Source organism: Misgurnus anguillicaudatus, chromosome 16, assembly GCF_027580225.2.
Source record: "Misgurnus anguillicaudatus chromosome 16, ASM2758022v2, whole genome shotgun sequence".
In the NCBI taxonomy this organism is placed as follows: domain Eukaryota; kingdom Metazoa; phylum Chordata; class Actinopteri; order Cypriniformes; family Cobitidae; genus Misgurnus; species Misgurnus anguillicaudatus.
Window position 1 is genome coordinate 14,095,436 of NC_073352.2, and position 28,000 is coordinate 14,123,435.

Sequence of the window (28,000 nt, forward strand, 5' to 3'; positions counted from 1 at the left end):
AAAATACCGAACTTGTCCTTTAATGGTATATATGGTCTGCTGTCGGTTTTAAAGTGTAGTGTGTTTTTTAGCAGCATCAAGTAGTGAGACCTCAATTTCAAAACGCAAAAAACGGTAAAATTGAGAAACAGCTATTCCATCTTTTGAGTTATTTTGACATTCAAAACAAACAAACAACTTAAAGGGTTACTTGTCACCCTAACCTTCAAATACGTAGTGTAAGAAAGTAGTTCCCCAACATAGACGCTTTCAAAATCACTCTGTGTTGTGCCGTCAAACTGTTGTATAAAAGCATTATCGCTCTCGGAGTCGTGTGATATAGCTCTATCACAGTCATACTCGAGCAAAATAAGTATATTATATTGCATTTCTGTCCACATCCTTGTAAAAGTTATACATTGCACCTTTAAGACCTAATGCACACATGCAATATGGGTGATTCTCACGAAAACTTGGTTTTAAAAATGTCAAGCATGAAAATGTAAAAATTGCTTAAATTAACCACCAGACATTTTTCCCACCAGACATTGAAAAACAAAGTCTGGAGTAAATGGGACCATTAATTTAAAAACTTTTACTTATCATTTAACACTTTTTGTAACATAATTTAAAAAATTAGTCCTAAAAAATCTCATTACCGCAACAGTCAGAAAACATCAACACTGACATATTTTCAAAATGACATGACAAACATGAAAGAACATAATTTGGAGATTCTGCACATGCATTTAAAATCAAAGTATTATGCTTCTATTAATTAAATTAACATTTAATAAGCATCTGTTGCGGTAATGATAATCAAAATGTCGTGTAAGCATTCTGACAAGACAATATTTCAAATGAACTGTAAAAAAATGATCTTACCTGGTAGCCATCTTGAAGTAACTGGTGCATGTGCTTGGTCACTCAAAATCAAACTTTATTAAAATTCTGTATGTGTGCTTAAACTGTTCTCAAAAAGTGTTGCGGAGGATGAGAACATCAGGCATGGACACATCATTTTCCTAATTTTTCTTCATTATTATTATACATGAATATTCAGTAAATATTTTTTCTGTCATCTAAAGTAGTCTAGCAAAACATCCATTTAATTTTTTTCATAATATTTTTGTGTTAATTTGATTAAATTACAATATAACGCATGTTCAAACACAGCCGGACACATTGCGGTAATGAGAATTTCAGCAGAGAATGAAATAAAATTTACAATGATAAATTCTTATGTTGAAATCACACATTGTGCAAGGTAGAACACAGTATTGTGTTAATTCTGATGCTTTTTAATGTTACTATATTACACATTTTAAAGCTAAAATCATTAGTGCCGTGGTGTTTCAATGGTTTCATGAGAATCACCCATACACTGTTACACAATGTCATGCGGTTTATTTCTGAACTGTTGACATTTACATAAGAGGAACTTAGACATATTTACGAGGTTATTCGCAGCATTTTGAGATGTTTTGTGAAAATATGTCCCTTTGTGAACTTACCATTTGCATGCATTTGTGCCCTGTCTTAAGCCATGATATGCAGCTTTGCATCCGTGCTTCGGATGTGCGCATACACAAAACTTCTCAATCAGCCAGTGAATAGCGGATTCTTTCGCATCTTTGCTTGAAAATTTGAATTGGCAAGGCCTCAAAAGTTAGGGATGCTCCGATCAATGCCGATCTCCACTAATAATACATGTCCGATCACTATTCTGAATCGGACATCCGATCTTATTCACAGCTATTTCAAGTACTACGGCTTTTGATCAGTAAGTCCTTATCGATCTAAAATCACTGATAGTTTGAGTCGTTTATAAAATGCATTTGAAAAAGCAACACTCGTCAAACATAATTATTATAGATATTCTTTATTATCATGAAAATACACGAAAAGTTTTGAAGAACAGCAATATAGATATATCCTTAAGACATTTCCTGGAGCTGCGTGTCATCATAGCTGCGTGTGTATTGTTCTTCGTCTACAGTGCATTTTGAGTTTCTGCATGAGAGCGCCCCCTGGCTTTGGGATATAGCAGCATTTCGCCGTAATTCATTGAGAAGCATAGCAAGCATCAACCGCCGATCAATCGGAGCATCCCTCAAAAGCAAGTGCAAATAATAAACTGGCCCCGGCCCATCGGCTATCCTTATTGTCGAGCCCTGAGGTTATTTATTGGGTATTTGTTTTGGTTGTTATTAGGTGAAAAATGTATAGTGCTACTGCTGTATGTAAGCAGCTCACTAATATTTGGGAGAGGTCATGCATCTTGTTAACATGGTCTTTATGGCATTATGCTCAAAGCATCCTACATTTCTTGTGGTTTTAGATGCTTTCATATTCCCCAATTTATCAGTGTATGTCATCATATCATTATAACTTTTTCTCTACCCCAAGAGCGAGAGCTGGTGGGGTGTTTGTTTGAGAGACAGCTGTATCCTGTGTATTCAGTAGTTCAGAGAAAACCCAGATCGGTCATCCAGATAAATGTAGGTGGGGCAGAGAGGACAAAGCAGGATGCTGCTCTCCCAGTAAGCGCATGACAAATGTTGTTGCTGGCGGTGGCCGTCATCTTTACCTTTTCCAGACCCTCGGCTACAAGAACAGGCCCGTCTCCATACTTCTCAAGGTCCTTATCTTCAAAGGTCCCTTCCCCCAGCATCCCCAGGGCACACTCTGGAGGGAATGCGGTCACCAAGCATTGTCCATTTTTGAAGGGTTGATCATTGCCCTGTTCCTTAACAATGTGTTTCATACACGATTTCCAACTTTGGAAAAGTTGTTGTTAACATAATATTACAGTAGCTTTACTACATCTGGATGCTGTAACTTTCTTGCCAGGATGTTGTTATGTGGTTTCTTGGGTATTTTGGACGATTACTCAATTGTAAAGAGCCAATCAAGGCTTTGATATTTTTGATAGTCTTCCTCCTAGGTATGGCTTATGTCCTTAAATAAATGGAAACGTTTTATCGCAAGCATTATTTAAGGTAGGCTGTCATTTATGCCCATAACTCAAATGGGTTAGCGGTTTGGAGGCTTTCTGGTCTGTTAAGTAACATAAATGGTGATAGCTGTGCAAAGGCAGAAATTGTGGTTTTGATCTTTCGTGGTTAGGTTTCTGTTTCCCCTTACAAAATATTCCCTGGTTTGGCCACACATACTGTATATTGTAACCATTACACATGCCACAAGCCAAAGCAAACAATGCAAGTCTGTCTGTCAACCCTAGTAATTGTGATAGCCGTGTGGCTGTGTGATGTCACTCGTCATTGTGCAAATGTTTTTTCGTGTGATGTTGAAATTCATTTAACACTTATCTATTTTACGAGGTCTGTAAATTGTATGAATTTATGCCAATTTGTATTTTTTTTGTACAACATGCTTTCACCCCAGTGACACTGGGTTTAGGGGGTGGGGCCTCATTGATCATATGTTTTTTTACTACTACCTTATAAAATACTTTCAAATTCCTGTGAGATCATGCTGGTTTATTAAACACGTGGGTGCACATCCTTCGGAATCAGTTGTGTGGCATTGAACAGCATATCCAAAATCAAATGTTTTTGCCACTAGTTGGCACATTTTGCTTTGCGATGACAGGTTGCTGAAGTGCATTTCAGCATTGCTGTCTGGGGAAGAGAACAACACCCAAACCCGTTCCTCTGCTTTCCTCAGGTCACACTTTATCAGTCAGCCTCACGAGCTTCCTGCCTCCCCTCGCGGAGTGGGATCCGGTGAATCAGGGTGCTCGAGCCAAAGGTTAGCATCCAGAATCCAGACAAAGGAAGAAAAGGATATGACTCATCAACCTTTTTTAACAGCCAGAAACGTCTGGTTTTTTACTTAGGCTTTGTGTCGTTAAATAAAGATATTGTTGATGTCATCATCAGACCTTTCTTAACAAGGTTCTGTTTATTGTGTTGAAGTTGATTAAGTTTGTACTGGAGTGATACAGACATTTATTTCCTACAAAAATAGATTTGAAAAGTGGCAGTCTACACGCACAATTGCACTTAAGTACCTGCTATTTGAGAGTCCTTTGAGTATTGCACTTCCTTTGGGGATTTGAGACCTACAGCCTGTGATGAGAGAGTTTGACCAATCATCACGCCCACCTGTCAGGCTCCGCCCCCTTCTCAGATTCATGGAATGTGGCGGCTTTCTGTTGTGGCTGCGCGCCAATTGGTCCTTGAGATTCTTGCAAGCCCAGTGTTCTCAAGTACTCTCAACCTTTGAGACGCATACTGTAGTCAGGAAAGTGTCTTTCTTTCATGGAACGCTTTCTAAATGTTTATAGAAAGCATTCACACGGGGTCAGTCCCCAAGCAATACCACCCTCCCAAACAAGCTTGTCCCCACCCATGTAGATTTTTTCCCAGGCTCTTTCCAGGGAAGTCAAATCTTTTTTTTTTGACTTGTTGCTAGTTGTAGGTGTTTAATGTCAACCAAATTTTTACTAGCATTGCCTTTATGAATAAAGTTTTTTTAAAGACTCTAAACAAAGTTGGTTATATATTAAAATGATTTGTGGTCTTATAATATACTCCCGTGTTTCTTTTAAAGGGTAGAAAGATTTGCTTTTGTATTGTTAGCGACTTTACTCTTTGTTGTTCTGATTTGGTGGTTTTAAAGGACACATATTATGACCATTTTTACAAAATGTAATATAAGTCTGTAAAGTTTTAGCTCAAAATACCCCACAGATCTTTTGTTATAACAGTTCCAAAATGCCCCTATTTGTGAAAGCAAAAGGGCACCGCTTTCATGTATGTACCTTTAAATGCAAATGAGTTTCTGCTCCTCACTCTCTTCCCAACAGACAGTGATCGCTTTTGGTTAAAAATAGATCTGATTCCTGTGAATACAATCTAAGACAATTAGTGTTGGGCGATATGCCCCATTTTGAGATCGTCCTATCGTCAGCTCGTGAGATTGCAGATACACGATAGTATCGGGGGGCGGGGCAGTAGTTTAAAAATGTATTAAACTACTGCCCCACTACTTCACATATGACAAGTCACTTGATTGGTGGACAAAAAAGAAGCAACTTCTTAAACCTTCTTAAAGGAATAGTCTACTCATTTTCAATATTAAAATATGTTATTACCTTAACTAAGAATTGTTGATACATCCCTCTATCATCTGTATGCGTGCACGTGGGCGCTGGAGCGCGCTGCGACGCTTCGATGGCGTTTGGCTTGGCCCCATTCATTCAATGGTGCCATTTGGAGATAAAGTTAGAAGTCACCAAACACATCAACGTTTTTCCTATTTAAGACGTAGTTATACGAGCGAGTTTGGTGGTACAGAAGAAAAAACGTAGTGCTTTTCTAAGTGGATTTAAAAGAGGAAATATATTTTATGGCGTAATAGCACTTTTGGGAGTACTTCGACTCGGCGCAGTAACACCCTCCCTCTCCCATTATGAGAGTGAGAAGGGGAGCGGACTTTTCAGGCGAGTCGAAGTACTCCCAAAAGTGCTATTACGCCATAAAATATAGTTCCTCTTTTAAATCCGCTTCACACACTGCCAACACACATTTATGTCCAAACACTTTGAAAAAGTGAATTTTGCATAATATGGGCCCTTTAAGAGTCAGGGTCATAGCTCTTCTGGAAATGTCAAAGTGACTCATCTCAACCCCCTGAAAAATGCTGTCTGCATGAAAGGCCATTAAACCCACTGCAACCATCAGCCATGCCTTTTGTTCAGTAAACACTTTTTTAATTTCCATTAGTTAGTTAAAGCTGCAATCTGTAACTTTTTGTGTATTTACCTTACCCTGATATGCAACATTAGGCTTGCAGAAATGATTGATAATTTGAGATGTCAAGTGCAATTTCGCAGATAATGTCAGTTTAACTCCGCAAGTAACATGCAATTTTATGTTTCAGAGATACAGAGGCAATAGTACAGATTGAAGCTTCATTAAGATTAAATAAGATTTAAAGGGGCCATGGCATGAAAATCTGACTTTTTCCATGTTTAAGTGCTATGATTGGGTCCCCAGTGCTTCTATCAACCTAGAAAATGTAAAAAAGATCAACCCAGTAACTTAGTTTTGGTAAACCATTCTCTACAAGCACATGAAAAAATAAGTAGTTGAAATTTGGCTCTCCCTATGATGTCATAAGGAGCTCTTATTATAATAATACCGCCCCTTAATCTGCACTATCCAACCACGGCACCGCCATTTAATGCAGAGAGAGAAAGCACAGTTCACAGCACAGTTGAGTTTGAATTGCATCAAACTACCATCATTGTGATCAGTGTTTGCACTTCATCCGCTCATTTGCATTTTAAAGGACACACCCAAAACGGCCCATTTTTGCACACACCTACAAAGTGGCAATTTTAACATGTTATAATAAATTATCTATATGGTATTTTGAGCTAAAACTTCACATATGTGCTCTAGGGACACCAAAGATTTATTTGACATCTTAAAAAAGTCTTGTGACATGGCCCCTTTAAATGTTTTGTGTAGGTTATTGCACATTTCTTATGAAACAGCATTTTTACATTACACACATAGTTTATTTTTTAAGTTGTTAGTTGATAAAAATTACTTATTTTTTGTAAATAACAAACTTTTGTTTTTGCTTTTTACACAGATGAAAGACTGGTGTCGTCTTTACCCCTTGGCCAAAACTGCTGCTATTTTACATGCAGCCTAACTAATAAGCACCAATGCACACTATGGCAACAATCGGTCCATGCTCGGATGCAGAGGACCTGTTGGTATCCATCCACCTCGAGAGGTATCTAAACCACTTCCGTCAAGCTGGCTTTCTCCTCGCCCGAGACTTCTGTCATGTGGACAATGCAGCCCTGGACAGGGTGGGAGTCACTGCCACCGGCCACAGGAAACGGATCCTCAAACTGGTCGAGCACATTCAAATGATCTGCCAGCATCAAAGGAAAGAGCCACTTGTAGATCGTTGTAATTCAGAGTCTGACATTCACCGGGTGACCCCTGACAACGCAGAGCCTCTCGGCCCTTCAGGACATACTGTGACCTCCTTTGAAGCCTTTCGTAACAGCTCCACCCCAAATCTAAGTGCACAAGTGAAGCGTTCAAACTCGGAGTGCAGCACCACAGTCGTAAAGCCGGTACCGAAACCAAGAACTGTCTTCAACAAACTAAAACAAGAACAGTTTTCTTCACCAAGACAAGACGAAGCAAAGCCTTTCCCAAAGTCCTCTCAACGTCCACATTCCTTGAAAGCTTTAGATGGTAATAGTTTGTTTTTTACTCCATCCAAAACAGACACTGTTGAAACGACATCTACTGAAACAAAGCAGGCACTTCGTGAACCGAGTTTGAGTATAACCACTTTGGTTCAAGAGTCCGGTGGACCATTACCCCCAGTACCCCCCAGAAATCGAGGAGTTCCTCTTTCCACATTCAAGAGAATGTCAGACCAGGACCGACTCAGTACCTCGACTCTCTCTTCCTCCCCTGACTCCCCCTGTAATTATTTGTGTTCACCCTTTACTAACACACCTGGTTCACCCCCAAGTCCCCCCTGCTCAGGGTTAGAGATGGTCTCCAATGAAATCTACTGTGGCACTTTACCAGGCACTCCACCACGCATATCGTGGAGTCGCTCTTTACCCATTCCCCCTCCACGGCAGGAGGTCAGCCCATCTACTGAAAATTATAGGTAAATATATTTTGTTATCTTTAAGGCTATATATATTTTATTAACATTTAGGGTTTTCTCACAAGCACTGATAACTGCAAATAGTTTTTATAAATTGATCTGCATATAATGTGAGCAGTTCAATAAACATTTTCAAGTAATGCAGTGAATAAATGTAATAGTTTTTTTATGGATTATTTCTTGGTTTGGTGATTTGACAACAATATTGTTTGTACTTCAACAGCACTTTAGAAAAGAACAATTCATTTGAAACATCTTCAAGAACGTCTGGTAGGTTTATTATTGCCATTTAATTCAAATTTAGTCATTTTCATATTAATTTTCTATTGTTTATGCTTAAAAAATAGAAGTAATTCTTAAACTTCTGACATTTACGGACAGATTTACTAAACAGAGAGAGCAAATAAAAAAAGTGCACATGGGAGTTTTTGTGGGTGATTTACTGACTAGGCACAAGTTAAAGAACATACAGTAGGCACAAAAGATCAACAATAGAGGGTATGCACCAGACGTCACCTTTGGCGAAAATGACTGCGGTTATTCCCACTGAGTGGCAAAAGACAGAGCGGCAGCATTTGAGTACAGTGTGAAATCAGTGAAAACACGGGGAAAACGCGTCTAAATTGGAAAAAGCTGTTGTGCGATAGACTGTACTAACAGCTTTACCAAGAATTCGGAGCTATAATTTTATAGACTGCCAAGAAACACAGAAAGGAGAAGTAAATAGATCGTTCATGCCAACGTCCACAGACCACAGGTGGGTTGATAAGTTGCTAGGGTCACTATCAAGCAGAGGTTTTACTTTCTACTTAAAAGTATTTTTTCAAGTATTTGTATTTTATCAGTGTTTTGCTTTGGAAAACATCCATTCCAAAGCTTATTATCATAATTTTTACTCTATTACATTTCATAAATACAAGTTTTTGTTTTACATTTCATATTAAAGTACATTAAAGCAACACTATGTAGTTTCCATGTAAAAATGACTTACAGCTCCCCCATGTGGTTGAAAAGCGCAACAGTGCCTGGTATCAGACACTCTTCTGCAGGCAGGGGGAGGGGTGGGGCTGTGTGCTCTACCCTCCACCGCCACTTTTAGAGTGTGCTTGTAGCAGCTAGGAGGCTGCTCAGGTTGCAGCAACAGTACAATTTGTCCAGTTAAAAGTTGTTCTATCAGTGAAATAATTTTAGAGACATTATTTAAAGGTAAAAAAAACTACATAGTGTTGCTTTAACATACTTTTACTCAAGTAAAAGTACACAATTTTAATGTAATTAGGTATTAAATAAAGTTTAATATACAATATTAAAGAATACACAGTATGATTCTATGCTTCACAATACAAACATCCTAATAAAGCACAGATGCTTGGAAAATGTAAAACTAAGTATTGTCCACTTCTGCTATCAAGTCCAACTAAATTCAATTTAAGCTGATAATAGTTACTTTTACTGGCATTTTCGCAGCAGCCGCTATGAAAACCAGCCATTTTGTTGAACGTTTGCCACTCGACGGGGCGAGTTCCGCAATGGTCACTTGGAACAGTGATGTCAATGGATACCCTCTATTTAAGACATGCTTTTTGGGAGTTAAAGGGGACATATCACGCAAATCTGACTTTTTCCATGTTTAAGTGCTATAATTGAGTCCCCAGTGCTTCTATCAACCTAGATAATGTGTAAAAAACAACTCCGTAACTGCAAGCATGTGACAAAATAGATCATTAAAAATTTGGCTCCCCTTGTGATGTCAGAAGTGGATAATACTGCCCCTTAATCTGCACTATCCAACCACGCCACTGCCATTTAGTGCAGAGATCAGTCCATTTGCATTTTAAAGGACACACCCAAAAATGGCACATTTTTGCTCACACATACAAAGTGTCAATTTTACCATGCTATAATAAATTATCTATATGGTATTATAAGCTAGAACTTCAAATATGTATTCTGGAGACACCAAAGATTTATTTTACATCTTAAAAAAATTTGTGAAATGTCCCCTTTAAATAATGGTGCAAAATGCATTGCATGATTCATTGAAAATACTCTTCTCCCATACATGTCTGAAAGGGAAACTCCTAGAAATATGCAATAAGTTCAAAAACAACTATGTCCTTGCCTTTTCAGCATTTGCATTGGTGCAAGTTGTTAGTATATCTGGCACTAAGTCCTTTAATCTTACACAATTTTGCGTATTATGCAAAGTTGAGAGAATTTTCTGGAAAACAAGACAAAGGCAAATTGGTTTATTGATTTACAAAAAGACATTGTTACAACCTTCTTTTTAACCAACACAGCACCTGCTGAGGATGACGATGAAATGATCAACCCATACTGTGAAACAGTTTTTCAAAGCAGGAGACAATATCCACATTCAGAGGTTAAGAGAGATACAGGATGAGTCTTTACTACAAATATCTTGTGGTGCAGAGTGTATTGATGGTTGAATATGTTTAGGTTAAGAGGACCAAAATTGAGGAAAAGACTGAAACTACAAATGATGATAAACTGAAGGATGGGTAAGTTAAAGTGTATCCTGCTTAAACAAAGCAAAATGTTTAGCTGTTTCCAGTGTCACATCCTAAAACAAGTCAGGAGTGTATTAATAGCTGCGTCTGGGTTGAAGTGACATCACTTTTTCAGTCTGTAGCGTAATGTCTGATGTGTTAGTGAAATAATGAAGTATAGGGTATATTTTGCAAAACCTCTTGTGAATCATACTTGTGTTATTTCACTCAAACATTAAACACTTTGTCATCACAATTCTTCAAAGCAGTTTTATGACTTAACTGCAATTCAAGTTTTATATAAAAGATTTTTATGATGATTTTTCTGTTATTTCTGAACATCCTTCCTTCCTTTTTTTAAAGATGTGTATGTGAAAGTGCAGCTCAGAGATGCTAAACTTCTTTATTAATATTTCACATAAGATAGTTCAAAAGGTTTAGATTGCTATGAGGAAATTGTGATCATTTTCATTTTATGTTGAACTGGCCCACATATATCCCATAATCCACCCTTTCCTGCTCCCACAGGCTACAAAATCATTCCTGGCTGAAGCGTCTTGACTCTCCAGGCTACTGTACGGTGGGTCAGCCTGCCCCATCGGCCCATTCGTTTTCTCTTCCTTCAACCTTCTACTCTAATGAAGCGGACGAAGACCACATCATCTCTCCCTACGCCAGCTTCACCTCACTGTCAGAGCGGGCGGCACCCATCCTGAGCGGCTGGTTGGACAAACTCTCTCCTCAAGGGTACGCCTCAGCAGGGCTGCTCATCTTCTCTCGCCTCCGCGTTTCCTGCTGTCTCCTTACAGGCTGTTTCTGCCCTCTGTCTGTCCTCTCTAGACGGTTTGTCCTTCTTCATGTATTTGTATCCTGCTTTTGTTATTGTCCTCTGTTTGTCCTCTACCAGTGTCTAGATTCACTTCCTTCTCCTTTACTTTCAGACAGAAACACTGTTGCATGGGGCAACACTGTTGCATGAGCAATATTATTAATATTTAGGAAAATATGTAGACAAAATACACTTATGCATTATTACTAAACTTTTTCTGTAATTTGTGATGTTGCTTTTCTTAATTCCTCTTCTTAAAACAATTTTATGATTTTGTAAGTATAATATTCGTATATTTTATACATTAGATGCTGTATTTTGTAGATATTTGTCTTGGAAAATTTGTTGAATTAAAATAGTTAAAACTTGAAACTTTTGTTTTGTAGAAACTATGTGTTCCAGAAGCGATACGTGAAGTTTGATGGGAAAAACTTGATGTACTACGGTAGTGAAAAGGTGATTGTACACAAACAATCTCACTGCCATCATGTTGTTCACTGTATTTCATTTACAGGTTTTGCATCATAAAAATAAAGATGTAGTTTTTCATGCACTCACACTTACTATAAATTTACTGCTGGGTCAAATATAGTTTCGTTTTTAAAATACAGTCTCTTTCATTTGTGACTGATTCATAAAGCAATCTATTCTGAAATGTGCTACACCCTGTCATGTCAAAGTAAAAAATGGAAAAAGGTGCGCTTTAAAAATGTCCTAAGATGCAGAGGCAGACACTACTTAAGTATTTTTACTTTCTACATAAAGGTAACTTTTTAAGTATTCATATTTTATCTGTGTTTTTCTTTGGAAAACATACATTCCAAAGCATATAATCATAATTTTTACTCCACTACATTTCATAATTTTAATAAAGTTTTTGGTTTATATTTAATATTAATTAAGTACAGTAAACATCTTGTATTTTTTAACTTTTACTTAAGTAGTAAAAAGTAATTTTTTTATGTAATTAGGTATTAAATAAATTTTAATATGCAATATTAAAGGAATACAGGGTATGATACTATGCTTTAGAATGTAGTAACAAATTTTTAGTAAAGTACAATTTTTCCCAAGACAAACACTCTGATAAAGCACAGATGCTTGGAAAATATAACTAAAATACTCAAGTAGTGTCCACCTCTGCTAAAATGTTTAATGCAGGTATAGATATGTGGGTACTATATCTCTGTAATGTATCTGTATGTATGTTTGAGGCACTAATATGCACCGTTTAGGTACAAAAGTGTACGTTTTGAAGGTATCACCCCAGTCACAGCTTTTGTACTAATAAAATAATAAGAAATAATAAGTCCTTACTAAAATTGTTTACATATTTGTTTGTAATGTAATGCAATGTTACAAACATATTTGTTTGTAACAAGAGTTACAGGTGCTATAAAGTCAGAAAGAACACAAACATTCCCATATTTTACATGTATCATTAGCTTTTTTGGAGTAATAACACCTATCCTTTTTCTGTATTAGCTTACAATGACTTTAAGAACTATGAATAAGCCATTGATGTTTTAATGTGGGTGGTCATGTGTTGACATCCAGGGATTTCAGAATGAGACATTTCTTCATCCTACTTTCATCTGGGCAGGGAGTTTTACATCTGTGATATTTTTTTAAGCACTTTTAATTAGTTTGAAGACCTTTAAAATTCAAAACAACTCCTACGATCTGTGTTTATCTGCCGGGGTCACATATGCTACTACATTCCTAACCCAAATGGTCCTTTCTCTCAGGACGCTTATCCCAAAGGTGTGATTCCTGTAGCTGCCATACAGATGGCCCGGCTAGCCAAAGACAACAAATTTGAGGTTGTGACGAATCACAGGACATTTGTCTTTCGTGCTGAAAGTGATGGTAAACGTTGCATTTTAACAGCTTTCTGTTGTTGACTCGAGCAGTGTTGTCTCAAAATACTGAAGTTTTAACATTTTGACTAACATCATGGCTCCTTGCAGTCCAGAGGAGCAAATGGTGCAGCACTTTGCAGGAGCGAGTCAAGGAGCAGCTGGTTTTCGGTCGCCCACGGTTTGGCCCCGGCAGTCACTGCCAAAAGAGCGGCTTCCTGGAGCTCAAAGGAACCAAGTCAAAGATCTACACTGCCATTATAATGGAGCAGATCTGGCTGTACAAGAGCGAGCAGGTGATTGGTTAATCCTGTTATAACCATACTGCTCTTGGTTTTGATTTGTTTAGTTTTATATTTCTGTTCAGTCTAATGCCGTTTTGTTTTAGGAGTGTCACAATAAAATATTTAGAACTTCCTGTAGCATAATAGTCACTTATATACACCCATAAAAGGCCTGTATTGTTTTGCCTAATGGGCTTTTAACGATCCATTCTGCCTTTAAGTGACTTTGTGGTTTGTGCCCTTACAGTGCTTTAAGAACGGGATTGGAATTACTGTAATTGAGGCCAGAGGTGCTACAATTCGTGACGGGAAGGGCAAGAGCTTTGATCTCATTACACCTTATAAAACCTTCAGGTAAATCTGTTAAAGTCACGCTATGCTTGTTCAAGTCTAAATATACATCTTGTGTCTTAAAGGGCCAATATTATGCCCATTTTTATAAGAAGTCTTAGGTGTGGAGCAGAAAAGTGCTTTTTCATGTGTGTACCTTTTAAATGCAAACTCTCTGAATTATTAAAACCATTAAAGGTGTAGCGGAGGATTTTCTCGAATTTTAGAAAAGAACCGCCTTCTTCACTTTTTAAAAAAATGCAATTGCGCAACACTCTTAATTGACAACTAGGAGGACCAATAGTCTTGATGATCCACCCGGAAAAAGAAAATCCTCCGCAATACCTTTAAGTTATTGCAAATCATTGTGTTAAGTGTATTGAAAATTTGTGATATTCCGCTAATTCCGAGATATCTTGCAGCTTTAAAGGAAAATACCACCGTTTATCAATATTTTACTATGTTCTTACCTCAAACTTAGACGAATTAATACATACCTATCTTTTTTCAATGCGTGCACTTTTTCCTTGCACAGTGCATCGTGAATGTGTTAGCATTTAGCCTAGCCCCATTCATTTCTTAGGATCCAAACAGGGATGAATTTAGAGACTGTTACAAGAGTAGTTACACAATTAAGTATGGTGGCACAAAATAAAACGTGGCGATTTTTAAGCAGATAAAAAATGAGAACTATATTGTATGGCGGAAGAGCACTTACACCAAACGCGAAGCGTGCAATCGCATTGCGTTGCTCGCTCTAGATTACTCGCGGGATTTAACTTCGTGTCATGCGAATTATTCGCTCGAGTTGAATATTTAAAACTTGGCCGAAGACGCGTTTGAGGCGAATAGCGCGTGTTTTCCCGGCAAATGCGCCGCCCATATAGCGTCATTCGCAATCGCCCCACGCGAGAACGCATCTGATCGCGTCTTTTTCAATTGACTTTGTATGTAATCTACTCGCGCAAATCGTTGAACTCGCATCTGGCGTAAACCCACAGTAAGTTGATGTAAGAGCATAGTAAAATATTGAAAAATGGTGGTGTTTTCCTTTTAATTTCCTTGTAATTGATACGGCCAAGGTTTATATAGTGGACATGTTAATTTTAATTAACCTAAGCAAGAGGAGCACTACAAAACCCAAAACTTTAATTAAACCAACTACAAATATTATATGTACTTTATGATAAGAACAGTACAGTAAACAAGCCATGAAGCGGCTCTTACAAAGACTTGACTCTCTTGCAGCTTTACAGCAGACTCAGATCGAGAGAAGAGGGACTGGATGGAGGCGATGCAGGAATCTATAGCAGAAACCTTATCTGATTATGAGGTGGCTGAGAAGATCTGGTCTAACAGATCCAACAAGATCTGCGCCGACTGTAAAGCCATCAATCCAGACTGGGCGTCCATCAATCTCTGTGTGGTCATCTGCAAGAACTGCGCAGGTGTGTGACTATGGGTGACAGCGTGAAGAGGATCTTGTCGACTTGATGGCTTATTTGTCATTGTCATCATAACCATTCTTAACCTTTTCTATTTCATAAAACTCTCATTTGTTGTTAACTTTCATTTATTGTGGTAAAAACTAATGTTTAATATAACTAATTATATTACCAAACATATCACATTTCATTATAATATTTAGCTTCTTTAGCCCTGTTACCCCAACATTTATAAAATACATGACACTAAAATTTTTACTGAACGATGTATGTCATAATTAAATTATGTTATTATTGTTTTTTTATATATAATGATTATAATGACAGCTGGTGTTTATAGTTCCTAAGTTCATTGAAGAGTTCAAGAGAGGTCCAGCATGTCGTACTGTGTATGCTACAGATAAAAGTGTCTCAGAGGCACCATATCAGGAAGTCATTGTGGGCCAAATAGAGTGAATTGAGAGTGATGTGATGCCTCTTTTGTTCTGTTTGCCTCCAGGCCAGCACAGAGGTCTCGGCACAATGGTGTCGAAAGTCCAGAGTCTGAAACTAGACACCAGTGTGTGGAGCAATGAGATCGTTCAGGTATGGTTGACCGCGAATCGTTTGACACTGTCTTTGCGTAAAAAGATAACTGATATACCGCTCGATGACTTTGCCACATTTTGTTGTTAAAATCAGTGACAAATGAGGTCAACTTGAACCCTCGATCTTGTGTGTTGTAGCTCTTTATAATGCTTGGCAATGACAGAGCCAATGAATTCTGGGCGGCCAGACTTTCTGTGAATGAGGAGCTGGACTGTGATGCCTCCCCTGAACAACGGAGGGAATTTATCATCCACAAGTATCGCGAGGGAAGATACCGCCACCCACATCCCAGTTTTAGCACCCAAGAGGAGCTTCTTAAGGTAAAAGATAGACAATTGTGTAGTCAGTAGATGTAGGTGTCTTAAATGTGCAATGCTGTAGTTACATTTTTTTGTCATTATTTACACATCCTCATGCTGATAGCTTTCTTTCTTCTCGGAAACAAAAAGCTGATTTTTTTTTAAAAAGTGTTGTTTTGGGGTTTCTGGTTACACTGGGTGTGGATATTGACTGCCTCTTCTGAAGCTTCAAAAGAATGCAAAAGCATCATACAAAAGCAGATTAAGTGTCTCGTGTCATATATTTCAGGTGTCCTAAAGGGGGTTTTGGTGAAAAACAAACTGAAATATAATCTATTATTGATGAGAGGTTTGACTTGTGGCTCACTTTTTGCGTTCTGTGTTTTGTTTGTTTATGTAGCTCAGTTGGTAAGCAGTGCAAAGAGTTTGAGGGTTCGATTTCTAGGGAACACGCTCGCTGATAAAACAATGTCTTGATTAAATGGATAGATTTATCCAAAGTGACTAAAAGTGTCTGCTAAATGTTTTAATGTAATGGTTTTTAAAGAGCAAAGTCGTCGGGTGTTTGAATAATAATGTTTTAATGTTTGGACAAACTAATCCTTTAAACATTAAATAAGCTGTATGTAGGTTTGTGACTGTACTAAATAAAAAAATACTATAAAATATTTGTAGATATTTATGAAAAAATGCTAAGTTCACGTATCTGTTTCTCTGAAAAACAATGCTGTAGGCAGTTACTCTTTTCTTGAAATGAGCCTGATATGTGTCGACATATCTGTTTTTGTTTTGGTCTATGTGATCCTGTCCACTACCAGTTTACCCAATAGAGTATTTGGACAGCTCGGTTACTAGTAATCACAATTGCTTAAACGAGACCGGAATGACCTATAAATGCAACCTCCGAAATAAGTTGCAGATTGAGTTATAAAAAACACATGTAATGTAATTTACAGACAACAAAATACATTGCAAACATAAAAATGAGCAGATAAACTTACGCTTTCCTTCCTCAGCTGCGCTCCTGTATTTGTCTGACAACCCGAGAGAGGGGGGAATCAGTAATAGAAAAATGTGGAAAATTTTATTTACAGAAATCTTTCTTGTTATTTTTAACATTTAACTTTCTTGGAATTGCTTTTTCTCACTATAAATTAACCCTCATAAGCCTCGATTTTTCTGTTTACATTAGAGGTCTACGGAGGTCAAAATGACCCCAGAAATAAAAGTGATTACAAAAAATATATAAATTTTTAATGATACAAATAATATATATATATATATATTAGGGCTGTCAATAGATTAAAATATTTAATCGCGATTAATCGCATGATTTCATGAGTTAACTTGCGATTAATCGCAAATTAATCGCACATTTTTATCTGTTCTAAATTTACCTAAATGTAACACTTTTCAAGTTTTTAATGCTCTAATCAGCATGGATTTGGATAATATATATGCTATATGCAAATGTATGTCTACAACAACCTTACATTTTCAACAGAACCATCAGCCATAGTTTTATAAATGTTTTTGCCTTTAGAAGATCTTTCTCCATTTCTGTTTGCTGCTGCATCATTTGTGACCTGTGCTGGCAAATTGATTTGGGATGAGCAAATTTTCAAAAATGTGTCATTTATATTTTAACATTCTCTATTAAAAAAAACTTCAAAACAATTGGAACAATTGTTGGAATCTGACAAAGCATGACAGAACTATACCTGTTAATGCAGAGCAAAAACAGTATCAATATATGTTACATATATGTTTTTCTTTTATTGTTTAATTTTGACATTGAGACAGACCACTTTAAGATACTGTAGGCTAATGCAAGGGTTTAATATAATGACAAAACAGATACTTTTCCTTAACAGTTAACCAAACATTCACTTCAGATATAACAGATTATAGGTCATACCTGCGTGAATTCTTGTCAAAACAGATATTTTTAAATCTGTAATTTTGTGTTAGATGTCTATATATATCAGGGTCACGCACTCGCGCGTTTGTGTGCATGCGCTTCAGACGTCTGCTTCAGACATCGCTTTTGAGCCTTGTCACCCTTAATAACTCTTTTAACATCAATCAGATCCCGAACTTTATCTCTCTTAATAATTATTTTAACATCAAGAAAGTCCTGCAGACTATTTTCTATCATTTCTGAATGCTTTAAAAACGAAACTAAAAAGTGAAAGAAGACGCATCTCTGCTTTATATGGATTTGGGACGGTACACCTCACAAAAAACGTGCAGATAAAGAAAACTGCACGTGCAGAAAACGTGCATTTTAAATGTTTAATGACCATTTAGAGCATTGGATTCGCTAGACGAGAGCTTAATGTTCTTATTTTCATGGAAAGCTCCGATATATATATTAAACCAATATATATATTGGTTTAATTCCCATACATTAATGCTGTGTTTTGGGAGGTATGAAGTACTTTTGTACCTGCTTACCACAAAATTCTTCAACTACACCATTAGCTCGCATATAAAATATCAATTTTATGAAAAATTCACATAAACTATTATCTATATTTGATTTAAATTGTTTTTAGATATTGATCTAGATGTTATGTGTTGAATTCGGCCATCTGCTGGTTAGAAAAAAACATAAAAAATTACAGTTTAGGAAATAAATCATTTCGACCAGCAGATGCCCATAGAGACCCATTCATTTACTGGATATGACCAACTACTTTAGTGATACATTTTGCGAATATATGTATGTATAACATTAGAAAGGACATTAAAATAAATATTATTTTAAATAGTAGATTTTTTTATGCCTTTTGAAATGCCACAGAAATTTGACTGAATGTAAGTGTATAATAATAATAATAATAATAATAAATATAGCTGCAAGCAGCGATGGCGGGCCCTCGCACGTTTTTTTTACCGCTACACGGTGCGTCCGAGAAAACGATGCACGGTGGGCAAGTGCATCAAGTGGGTAAAATATCAGTGGGCTATTTAATGTTGTTTCTGAGCCATTTGGGGACTGTAGGTAAAAGAAACCCCACATTTTAGACAAACAGGGGCACTAGTGAGCCACTTAAGAGGCACGCCTTTATCTGACCTTTTTGTCAACACTTAACAGCCGAAAACTCTGATGTGTGTGCCAAATTTAAAGTTCAACTAAGCACGCCAAGAGCCTTAAACATGCCTGAAATTAAAGTAAAGTTTGACGCGTTGCCATGGGAACAGCGTTCGAGATGTCAAAAATTCCTTCGCAATTTATCATCTACAATGTCTCGGCATCATGTTGACCACTTCTGGTGTCAATCGCATGATTATTCTAGAAGGAGAATTTAAAGGTTCACAGCATGTAACTGTCAGCCTTAAATATGTGTAAAAATGAAAGTAAAGTTTGACAGGTTGCCATGTGAACAGCGTTTGAGATATCAAAAATCCCTTCACAATTTATCATCTACACTGTCTCGGCATCATGTTGACCACTTCTCGTGTCAATCGCATGAAAATCCTAGGAGGAGTATTTAAAAGTTAACTGTATGCAACTGAAAGGCTTAAATATGCCTTTAAAATGAAAGTAAAGTTTGACGCGTTGCCATGGGAATAGCGTTTGAGATATCAAAAATCCCTTCGCAATTTATCATCTACAATGTCTCGGCATCATGGTGACCACTTTTGGTGTCAATCGCATGAAAATCCTAGAAGGAGTATTTAAAAGAACATTGCATGGAACTGTCAAAAAAATCCAGCTTTGTGACTGACACACTTCCTGGCGCCTGCTGGTGGCGCTATACCCGGGAGTCACAATAGGCACATCGATCCGATCGGAATCTTCAGACGAACAAACACCCCGCGTGTCATCACAATAAGGCATTTTTTGCCTTAGATATTAGACACTTCCTGTTTCTCTGATTTCGCCACAACTTTGTCGGCTCGCCATGGCAGAACCGTTCGAGATATCAAAAATCCCTTCGCAATTTAGCAAGTCCAATGTCTCGACATCATGTTCACCACTTTTGGTGTCAATCGCATGCATCCTCTAGGAGGAGTATTCAAAAGTTCAACGCATGCATTTTTTAAACAATCCAAAATAGCCGACTTCCTGTTGGGCGGAGCTTAAATGTTAGAGGGCGAAAGTTGTTCGGGTCGATGAGATCTATATATGTACCAACTTTCGTAAATGTGCGTACATGTTTGCCCGATCTGCGCACTACTGTTTGTTTTTGCATTACAGGGGGCGCTACAGAGCCCCCGTGCCACGCCCGTGTTCCAGCCTTTGTCTGTTCGCAATGACGGACGACTCTGACGTCTGTGCCAAATTTCAAGAGTTTTCGAGTATGTTAAGGCACCCAAAATCCCCAAAAGTGTTAAAAAAAATAAAAATAAAAAATATAGCTGCAAGCAGCAATGGCGGGCCCTCGCACGTTTTTTTACCGCTACACGGTGCGTCCGAGAAAACGATGCACGGTGGGAAAGGGCATCAAGTGGGTAAAATATCAGTGGGCTATTTAATGTTGTTTTTGAGCCATTTGGGGACTGTAGGTAAAAGAAACCCCACATTTTAGACAAACAGGGGCACTAGTGAGCCACTTAAGAGACACGCCTATGTCTGACCTTTTTGTCAACACTTAACAGCCGAAAACTCTGATGTGTGTGCCAAATATAAAGTTCAACTAAGCACACCAAGAGCCTTAAACATGCCTGAAATTAAAGTAAAGTTTGACGCGTTGCCATGGAAACAGCGTTCGAGATGTCAAAAATTCCTTCGCAATTTATCATCTACAATGTCTCAGCACCATGTTGACCACTTTTGGTGTCAATCGCATGAATCCCATACGAGGAGTGTTTAAAGGTTCACAGCATGTAACTGTCAGCCTTAAATATGTGTAAAAATGAAAGTAAAGTTTGATGCATTGCCATGGGAACAGCGTTTGAGATATCAAAAATCCCTTCGCAATTTATCATCTACAATGTCTCGGCATCATGTTGACCACTTCTCGTGTCAATCGCATGAAAATCCTAGAAGGAGTATTTAAAAGTTAACTGTATAAAACTGAAAGGCTTAAATATGCCTTTAAAATGAAAGTAAAGTTTGACGCGTTGCCATGGGAATACCGTTTTAGATATCAAAAATCCCTTCGCAATTTATTATCTACAATGTCTCGGCATCATGGTGACCACTTTTGGTGTCAATCATATGAAAATCCTAGAAGGAGTATTTAAAAGAACATTGCATGGAACTTTCAAAAAAATCCAGCTTTGTGACTGACACACTTTCTGGCGCCTGGTGGTGGCGCTATACCCGGGAGTCACAATAGGCACATCGATGCGATCGGAATCTTCAGACGAACAAACACCCCGCGTGTCATTACAATAAGACATTTTTTGCCTTAGATATTAGACACTTCCTGTTTCTCTGATTTCGCCACAACTTTGTCGGCTCGCCATGGCAGAACCGTTCGAGATATCAAAAATCCCTTCGCAATTTAGAAAGTCCAATGTCTCGACATCATGTTCACCACTTTTGGTGTCAATCGCATGATTCCTCTAGGAGGAGTATTCAAAAGTTCAACGCATGCATTTTTTAAACGATCCAAAATAGCTGACTTCCTGTTGGGCGGAGCTTAAATGTTAGAGGGCGAAAGTTGTTCGGGTCGATGAGATCTATATGCGTACCAACTCTCGTACATGTGCGTACATGTTTGCATGATCTGTGCATCAATGTTTGTTTTTGCATTACAGGGGGCGCTACAGAGCCCCCGTGCCACGCCCGTGTTCCAGCCTTTGGCTTTCGGCGATCACGGACGACTCTGATGTCTGTGCCAAATTTCAAGAGTTTTCGAGTATGTTAAGGCCCCCAAAATGTCCAAAAGTGTTGAAAAAAATAAAAAAAAAAAAAAAAAAAAAATAAATATAGCTGCAAGCAGCGATGGCGGGCCCTCGCACGTTTTTTTACCGCTACACTGTGCGTCCGAGAAAACGATTCACGGTGGGCAAGGGCATCAAGTGGGTAAATATCAATGTGCTATTTAATGTTGTTACTGAGCCATTTGGGGATTGTAGGTAAAAGAAACCCCACATTTTAGACAAACGGAGGCACTAGTGAGCCACTTAAGAGAAACGCCTTTATCTGACCTTTTTGGTCAAGACTTAACAGCTGACAACTCTCATGTGTGTGCCAACTTTTAGGTTAATATAAGCACGCCAAGAGCCTTAAATATGCCTGAAATAAAAGTAAAATTTGAAGCGTTGCCATGGGAACAGCGTTCGAGATATCAAAAATCCCTTCGCAATTTATCATCTACAATGTCTCGGCATCATGTTGACCACTTTTGGTGTTAATCGCATGAATAATCTTGAAGGAGTATTTAAAAGAACATTACATGGAACTGTCAAAGAAATCCACCTTTGTGACTGACACACTTCCTGGCGCCTGCTGGTGGCGCTATACCCGGGAGTCACAATAGGCACATCGATGCGATCGAAATCTTCAGACGAACAAACACCCCGCGTGTCATCACAATAAGACATTTTTTGCCTTAGATATTAGACACTTTCTGTTTCTCTGATTTCGCCATGACTTTGCCGCTTCGCCATGGCAACACCGTTCGAGATATCAAAAATCCCTTCGCAATTTAGCAAGTCCAATGTCTTGACATAACGATCACCACGTTTGGTGTCATTCGTATAAATCCCCTAGGAGGAGTATTTAAAAGTTCACCGCATGCATTTTTTAAACAATCCGAAATGGCCGACTTCCTGTTGGGCGGAGCTAATAGGTTAGAGTGCGAAAGTTGTTCGGGTCGATGAGATCTATATGTGTACCAATTCTCGTACATGTGCGTAAATTTTTGCCCGATCTGTGCATCAATGTTTGTTTTTGCATTACAGGGGGCGCTACAGAGCCCCAGTGCCACGCCCGTGTTTCAGCCTTTGGTTTTCTGCGATGACGGACGACTCTGACGTCTGTGCCAAATTTCAAGAGTTTTCGGGTATGTTAAGGCACCTAAAATGTCCAAAAGTGTTGAAAAAAATAAAAAAAATAATAATAATAATAAAAATAATAATAAAAACTAGAAGGGCCAGGATTGAAGCTGCTCTCTGATTTAAAGACAGATCTAGACTGTAAACTGCAGACACTAAAGTAAGTTGATTCTTTTTTATTATATTTGTTTCAAATTCACCAAAGTAAATAAAATAATTGTCAGATAAAGGATTTTTTTCTAATAACCAAGTATTTATTACTGTCTGATATTTCATCTTTTTTTCCAATTAACAAACCACAAAACAACATAATGTAATAAACATCAAGAGCTACTTTAATGCTTTCTACTGGACAAACACCAGCAGAACAACAGAGATTTGTGGACTTGCACGGACATGGGCATTGGGCAGATGACTTGACTGTCAAGTGTATATTGTACTTTAACAATACATATAAGAGTAAGAAATGCCACATGACCAATTAAATGTTTTGCTTGGGTTTGTGTTTATATACACTATACAGTATGTGATCTTTGACATGGTCTTAATAAGTCAATATTGAAGATATCAAGGTTATATTTTTACACAATGTTCTTTACATAATGTAGGATGATTTTTTGTAGAAAACAATCACAAAAAATGACCTTAGCAGTGATGGTCACATATTGCCGCTTTATGATTTCACGCAGGAGGGAGGTTGTATGTTACCCAGTCCATAACACTCCCATTTAATTTAAAGCAACACTATGTAGTTTCCATGTAAAAATGACTTACAGCTCCCCCATGTGGTTGAAAAGCGCAACAGTGCCTGGTATCAGACACTCTTCTGCAGGCAGGGGGAGGGGCGGGGCTGTGTGCTCTACCCTCCACTGCCACTTTCAGTGTGCTTGTAGCAGCTAGGAGGCTGCTCAGGTTGCAGCAACAGTATAATTTGTCCAGTTAAAAGTTGTTCTATCACTGAAATAATTTTAGAGACATTATTTAAAGGTAAAAAAACTACATAGTGTTGCTTTAACACAATGTCTATCATTTTAGAAGGACCATAAACATTTTCTGAAACAAATACTCTAGGTGTCAAACACTCTTTTATGTTGTCTTCTACCCTAGCTTCACTACTACTATTGCAACTTGTAAACATAGCTTTGTGTATATGGCTTTATGTTGTTAAGACTAAGTGTTAAATGCTCTTTTGGATTATAGTGAAAAATGTATAAATGTAAAGAAAGACGCTTTCATTGAGTTTCATGGTGCCCTTATAGTACCAGAGCCTTGTTTTACAATCCCTGTATAGGCCATGTGTAATAAAGGTTAGATGTCTGGCCCGCACTGCTGGCCAATGGAGGTTGATTTCCGCACCTGGCGGTCATCTTACCTCAGACAGCTCACTCACTCGTAGCATTTTGTTTTAATAGTGCATGTACTTTTAAATAACCACAACTTGCTCAATTTTCTACCGATTTTCAAACGGTTTGGTACAAGTGAGCAAGCTGACTGAAGTAAGATGGCCACCAGGTGATGACGTTGGAGACTCCGCCGTAAGACATCTAGCCTTTATTATACATATCTATAGGCTAGGAGCTAAAATATATATAAAAAAAAGTAATATGCTCATGTATAAACACCTAGTTATGACCTCTTTGTAATGAAGACTTTAAACTAAGAAATCTGTTGATTCATTTTAAAGGTCACATAACAGTGTTTCTGCTCATTTTATGTTAATCTTGAGTACTTACAGAGTAGCATTACATCCTTCACATAGACCATTTCAAAAGATGTAAACAACACTGGTCCAGAAACACTTCCTGTTTTAGTATTTGATTTTTTATTTTATTTTACATATATCATTAGCTTTAAGATGTTTGTTTGACTTTTTGATTCAGATCTACATGTTCTGTTGGTTTTATTTTATCATAACATTTATCTATTGTTAAAAAACTGAAAACAGAAGTGCTTCTGGACCAGTGTTGTTTACATCTTTTGAAATGGTCTACAGCAGGGGTCGGCAAGTAACTTTGGCCGGGGGCCAATATTTTTTTTAGCCAGTAGATGGCGGGCCAACTGTTGTTGGCACACTTACGTCTTATTTTGAATTAGCCTAGTATAGGCTATCTGATCTTTTGTCAAGAAACATTGTCTTTATTTCCTATTTAAAAGACGAAAGACGGCATTAAAATTGCTAAAAACATGGTACTGGGTCTGTGTAACATTCGTTCAATCGTTTTTTTTTTTCAAATTAAAAAAAAAAATGAAAAAATTAACCACCATGGGTTTTATGATTGTGTGCTAAGATAAAAAAATGAATTACTGGATTAGTCATTTTTTTTATTTAACTCCTTTATAGGCCTAATATATCAATGAAATCATTTTAAACAGATCAAGTACTATAGTGGTAATATTTCAGGCATTTATGCTCTCATGAAATACTCTTACAGTCCGACTTTTGAACTATTCCTTTTTTATTAATATTTAACCGGGACACACACATACACACCTAAGGTTTAAGGAGGTCTCCGCTGGACTGTTTTTTGTCCAGCTCCGACAAGGTTCTATTCATAGATTCATTTGTGTTCTCCCGCTTTATTTCCCGACCTGACGGGTCCGCAAAACTTAACGTCACGTTTCGTTTCCAGACTCTCACATTCAAATGTCTCTAACGAAAAGAGACAGATAATTTTAAATGTTATACAAAAATTGTGTTCGTGCCAGTAAAAATATTATTTTAACATTGTATTCATTGTATTTATAATGAAATATAAATAATAAAATATAGCTGCAAGCAGCGATGGCGGGCCCTCGCACGTTTATTTTCCGCTACACGGTGCCTCTGAGAAAACGATGCACGGTGGGCAAGTGCATCAAGTGGGTAAATATTAGTGGACTATTTTATGTTGTTACTGACCCATTTGGGGACTGTAGGTAAAAGAAACCCCACATTTTAAACAACGGGGGCGCTAGTGACCCACTTAAGAGACACGCCTATGTCTGACCTTTTTGTCCACACTTAACAGCCAACAACTCAGATGTGTGTGCCAACTTTTAGGTTAATCTAAGCATGCCAAGAGCCCTAAATATGCCTGAAATAAAAGTAAAGTTTGGGGCGTTGCCATGGGAACAGCGTTCGAGATGTCAAAAATTCCTTCGCAATTTAGCATCTACAATGTCTCAGCATCATGTTGACCACTTCTGGTGTCAATCGCATGGATCCTATACGAGGAGTATTTAAAATTTCACTGCATGAGACAGAAAGGCTTAAATATGCCTTTAAAATGAAAGTAAAGTTTGACACGTTGCCATGGGAACAGCGTTCGAGATATAAAAAATCCCTTCGCAATTTATCATCTACAACGTCTTGGCATCATGTTGACCACTTTTGGTGTCAATCGCATGAATATCCTAGAAGGAGTATTTAAAAGAACATCGCATGGAACTGTCAAACAAATCCACCTTTGTGACTGACACACTTCCTGGCGCCTGGTGGTGGCGCTATACCCGAGACTCACAATAGGCACATCAATGCGATCGGAATCTTCGGAGGAACAAACACCCCGCATGGCATCACAATAAGACATTTTTTGCCTTAGATATTAGACACTTCCTGTTTCTCTGATTTCGCCATGACTTTGTCGCTTCGCCATGGCAGAACCGTTCGAGATATCAAAAATCCCTTCGCAATTTAGCAAGTACAATGTCTCGACATCATGATCACCACGTTTGGTGTCAATCCCATTAATCCTCTAGGAGGAGTATTTAAAAGTTCACCGCATGCATTTTTTAAACAATCCAAAATGGCCGACTTCCTGTTGGGCGGAGCTAATAGGTCAGAGTGCGAAAGTTGTTCGGGTCGATGAGATCTATATGTGTACCAACTTTCGTACATGTGCGTACATGTTTGCCCGATCTGCGCACTCCTGTTTGTTTTTGCATTACAGGGGGCGCTACAGAGCCCCAGTGCCACGCCCGTGTTCCAGCCTTTGGCTTTCGGCGATCACGGACGACTCTGATGTCTGTGCCAAATTTCAAGAGTTTTCGAGTATGTTAAGGCCCCCAAAATGGCCAAAAGTGTTGAAAAAAATAATAAAAAAAAAAATAAAAAAAATAATAAAAAATATAGCTGCAAGCAGCAATGGCGGGCCCTCGCACATTTTTTTACCGCTACACGGTGCGTCCAAGAAAACGATGCACGGTGGGCAAGGGCATCAAGTGGGTAAATATCAGTGGGCTATTTAATGTTGTTACTGAGCCATTTGGGGACTGTAGGTAAAAGAAACCCCACATTTTAGACAAACGGGGGCACTAGTGAGCCACTCAAGAGACACGCCTATGTCTGACCTTTTTGTCAACACTTAACAGCCGAAAACTCTGATGTGTGTGCCAAATTTAAAGTCAATCTAAGCACACCAAGAGCCTTAAATATGCCTGAAATAAATGTAGAGTTTGCAGCATTGCCATGGGAACAGCGTTCGAGATATCAAAAATCCCTTCGCAATTTATCATCTACAATGTCTCAGCATCATGTTGACCACTTCTGGAGTCAATCGCATGAATATTCTAGAAGGAGTATTTGAAAGTTCACTGCATGCAACTGTAAGGCTTAAATATGCCTTTAAAATGAAAGTAAAGTTTGACGCGTTGCCATGGGAACAGCGTTCGAGATATCAAAAATCCCTTCGCAATTTATCATCTACTATGCCTCTGCATCATGTTGACCACTTCTCGTGTCAATCGCATGAAAATCCTAGAAGGAGTATTTAAAAGAACATTGCATGGAACTGTCAAAAAAATCCAGCTTCGTGACTGACACACTTCCTGGCGCCTGGTGGTGGCGCTATACCCGAGACTCACAATAGGCACATCGATGCGATCGGAATCTTCAGACGAACAAACACCCTGCATGTCATCACAATAAGACATTTTTTGCCTTAGATATACGACACTTCCTGTTTCTCTGATTTCGCCATGACTTTGTCGCTTCGCCATGGCAGAACCGTTCAAGATATCAAAAATCCCTTCGCAATTTAGCAAGTACAATGTCTCGACATCATGATCACCACGTTTGGTGTCAATCCCATGAATCCCCTAGAAGGAGTATTCAAAAGTTCACCGCATGCATTTTTTAAACAATCCAAAATAGCCGACTTCCTGTTGGGCGGAGCTTAAATGTTATTGGGCGAAAGTTGTTCGGGTCGATGAGATCTATACGTGTACCAACTCTCGTACATGTGCGTACATTTTTGCCC

General features: G+C 38.1%; 1 protein-coding gene across 4 annotated transcripts in view; it reads left to right on the top strand.

Moving 5' to 3' along the window:
* The window catches only part of arap3 (ArfGAP with RhoGAP domain, ankyrin repeat and PH domain 3), a 61,546-nt gene that overhangs the window by 5,364 nt on the left and 28,182 nt on the right, over positions 1-28,000 (top strand). For 2 of the 4 annotated variants that reach the window (XM_055178183.2, XM_055178184.2), the window contains exons 2-13: positions 6,610-7,662; positions 7,886-7,932; positions 9,963-10,045; positions 10,123-10,184; positions 10,701-11,015; positions 11,388-11,457; positions 12,750-12,870; positions 12,972-13,156; positions 13,392-13,498; positions 14,723-14,922; positions 15,419-15,504; positions 15,645-15,827. In XM_055178183.2, the coding sequence (XP_055034158.2) occupies positions 6,686-7,662; positions 7,886-7,932; positions 9,963-10,045; positions 10,123-10,184; positions 10,701-11,015; positions 11,388-11,457; positions 12,750-12,870; positions 12,972-13,156; positions 13,392-13,498; positions 14,723-14,922; positions 15,419-15,504; positions 15,645-15,827 (2,436 nt within the window). In that variant the 5' untranslated portion in view covers positions 6,610-6,685. The remainder of the gene's footprint in view (positions 1-6,609; positions 7,663-7,885; positions 7,933-9,962; positions 10,046-10,122; positions 10,185-10,700; positions 11,016-11,387; positions 11,458-12,749; positions 12,871-12,971; positions 13,157-13,391; positions 13,499-14,722; positions 14,923-15,418; positions 15,505-15,644; positions 15,828-28,000) is intronic. The other 2 variants (XM_055178185.2, XM_055178186.2) reach the window with 1 other exon arrangement.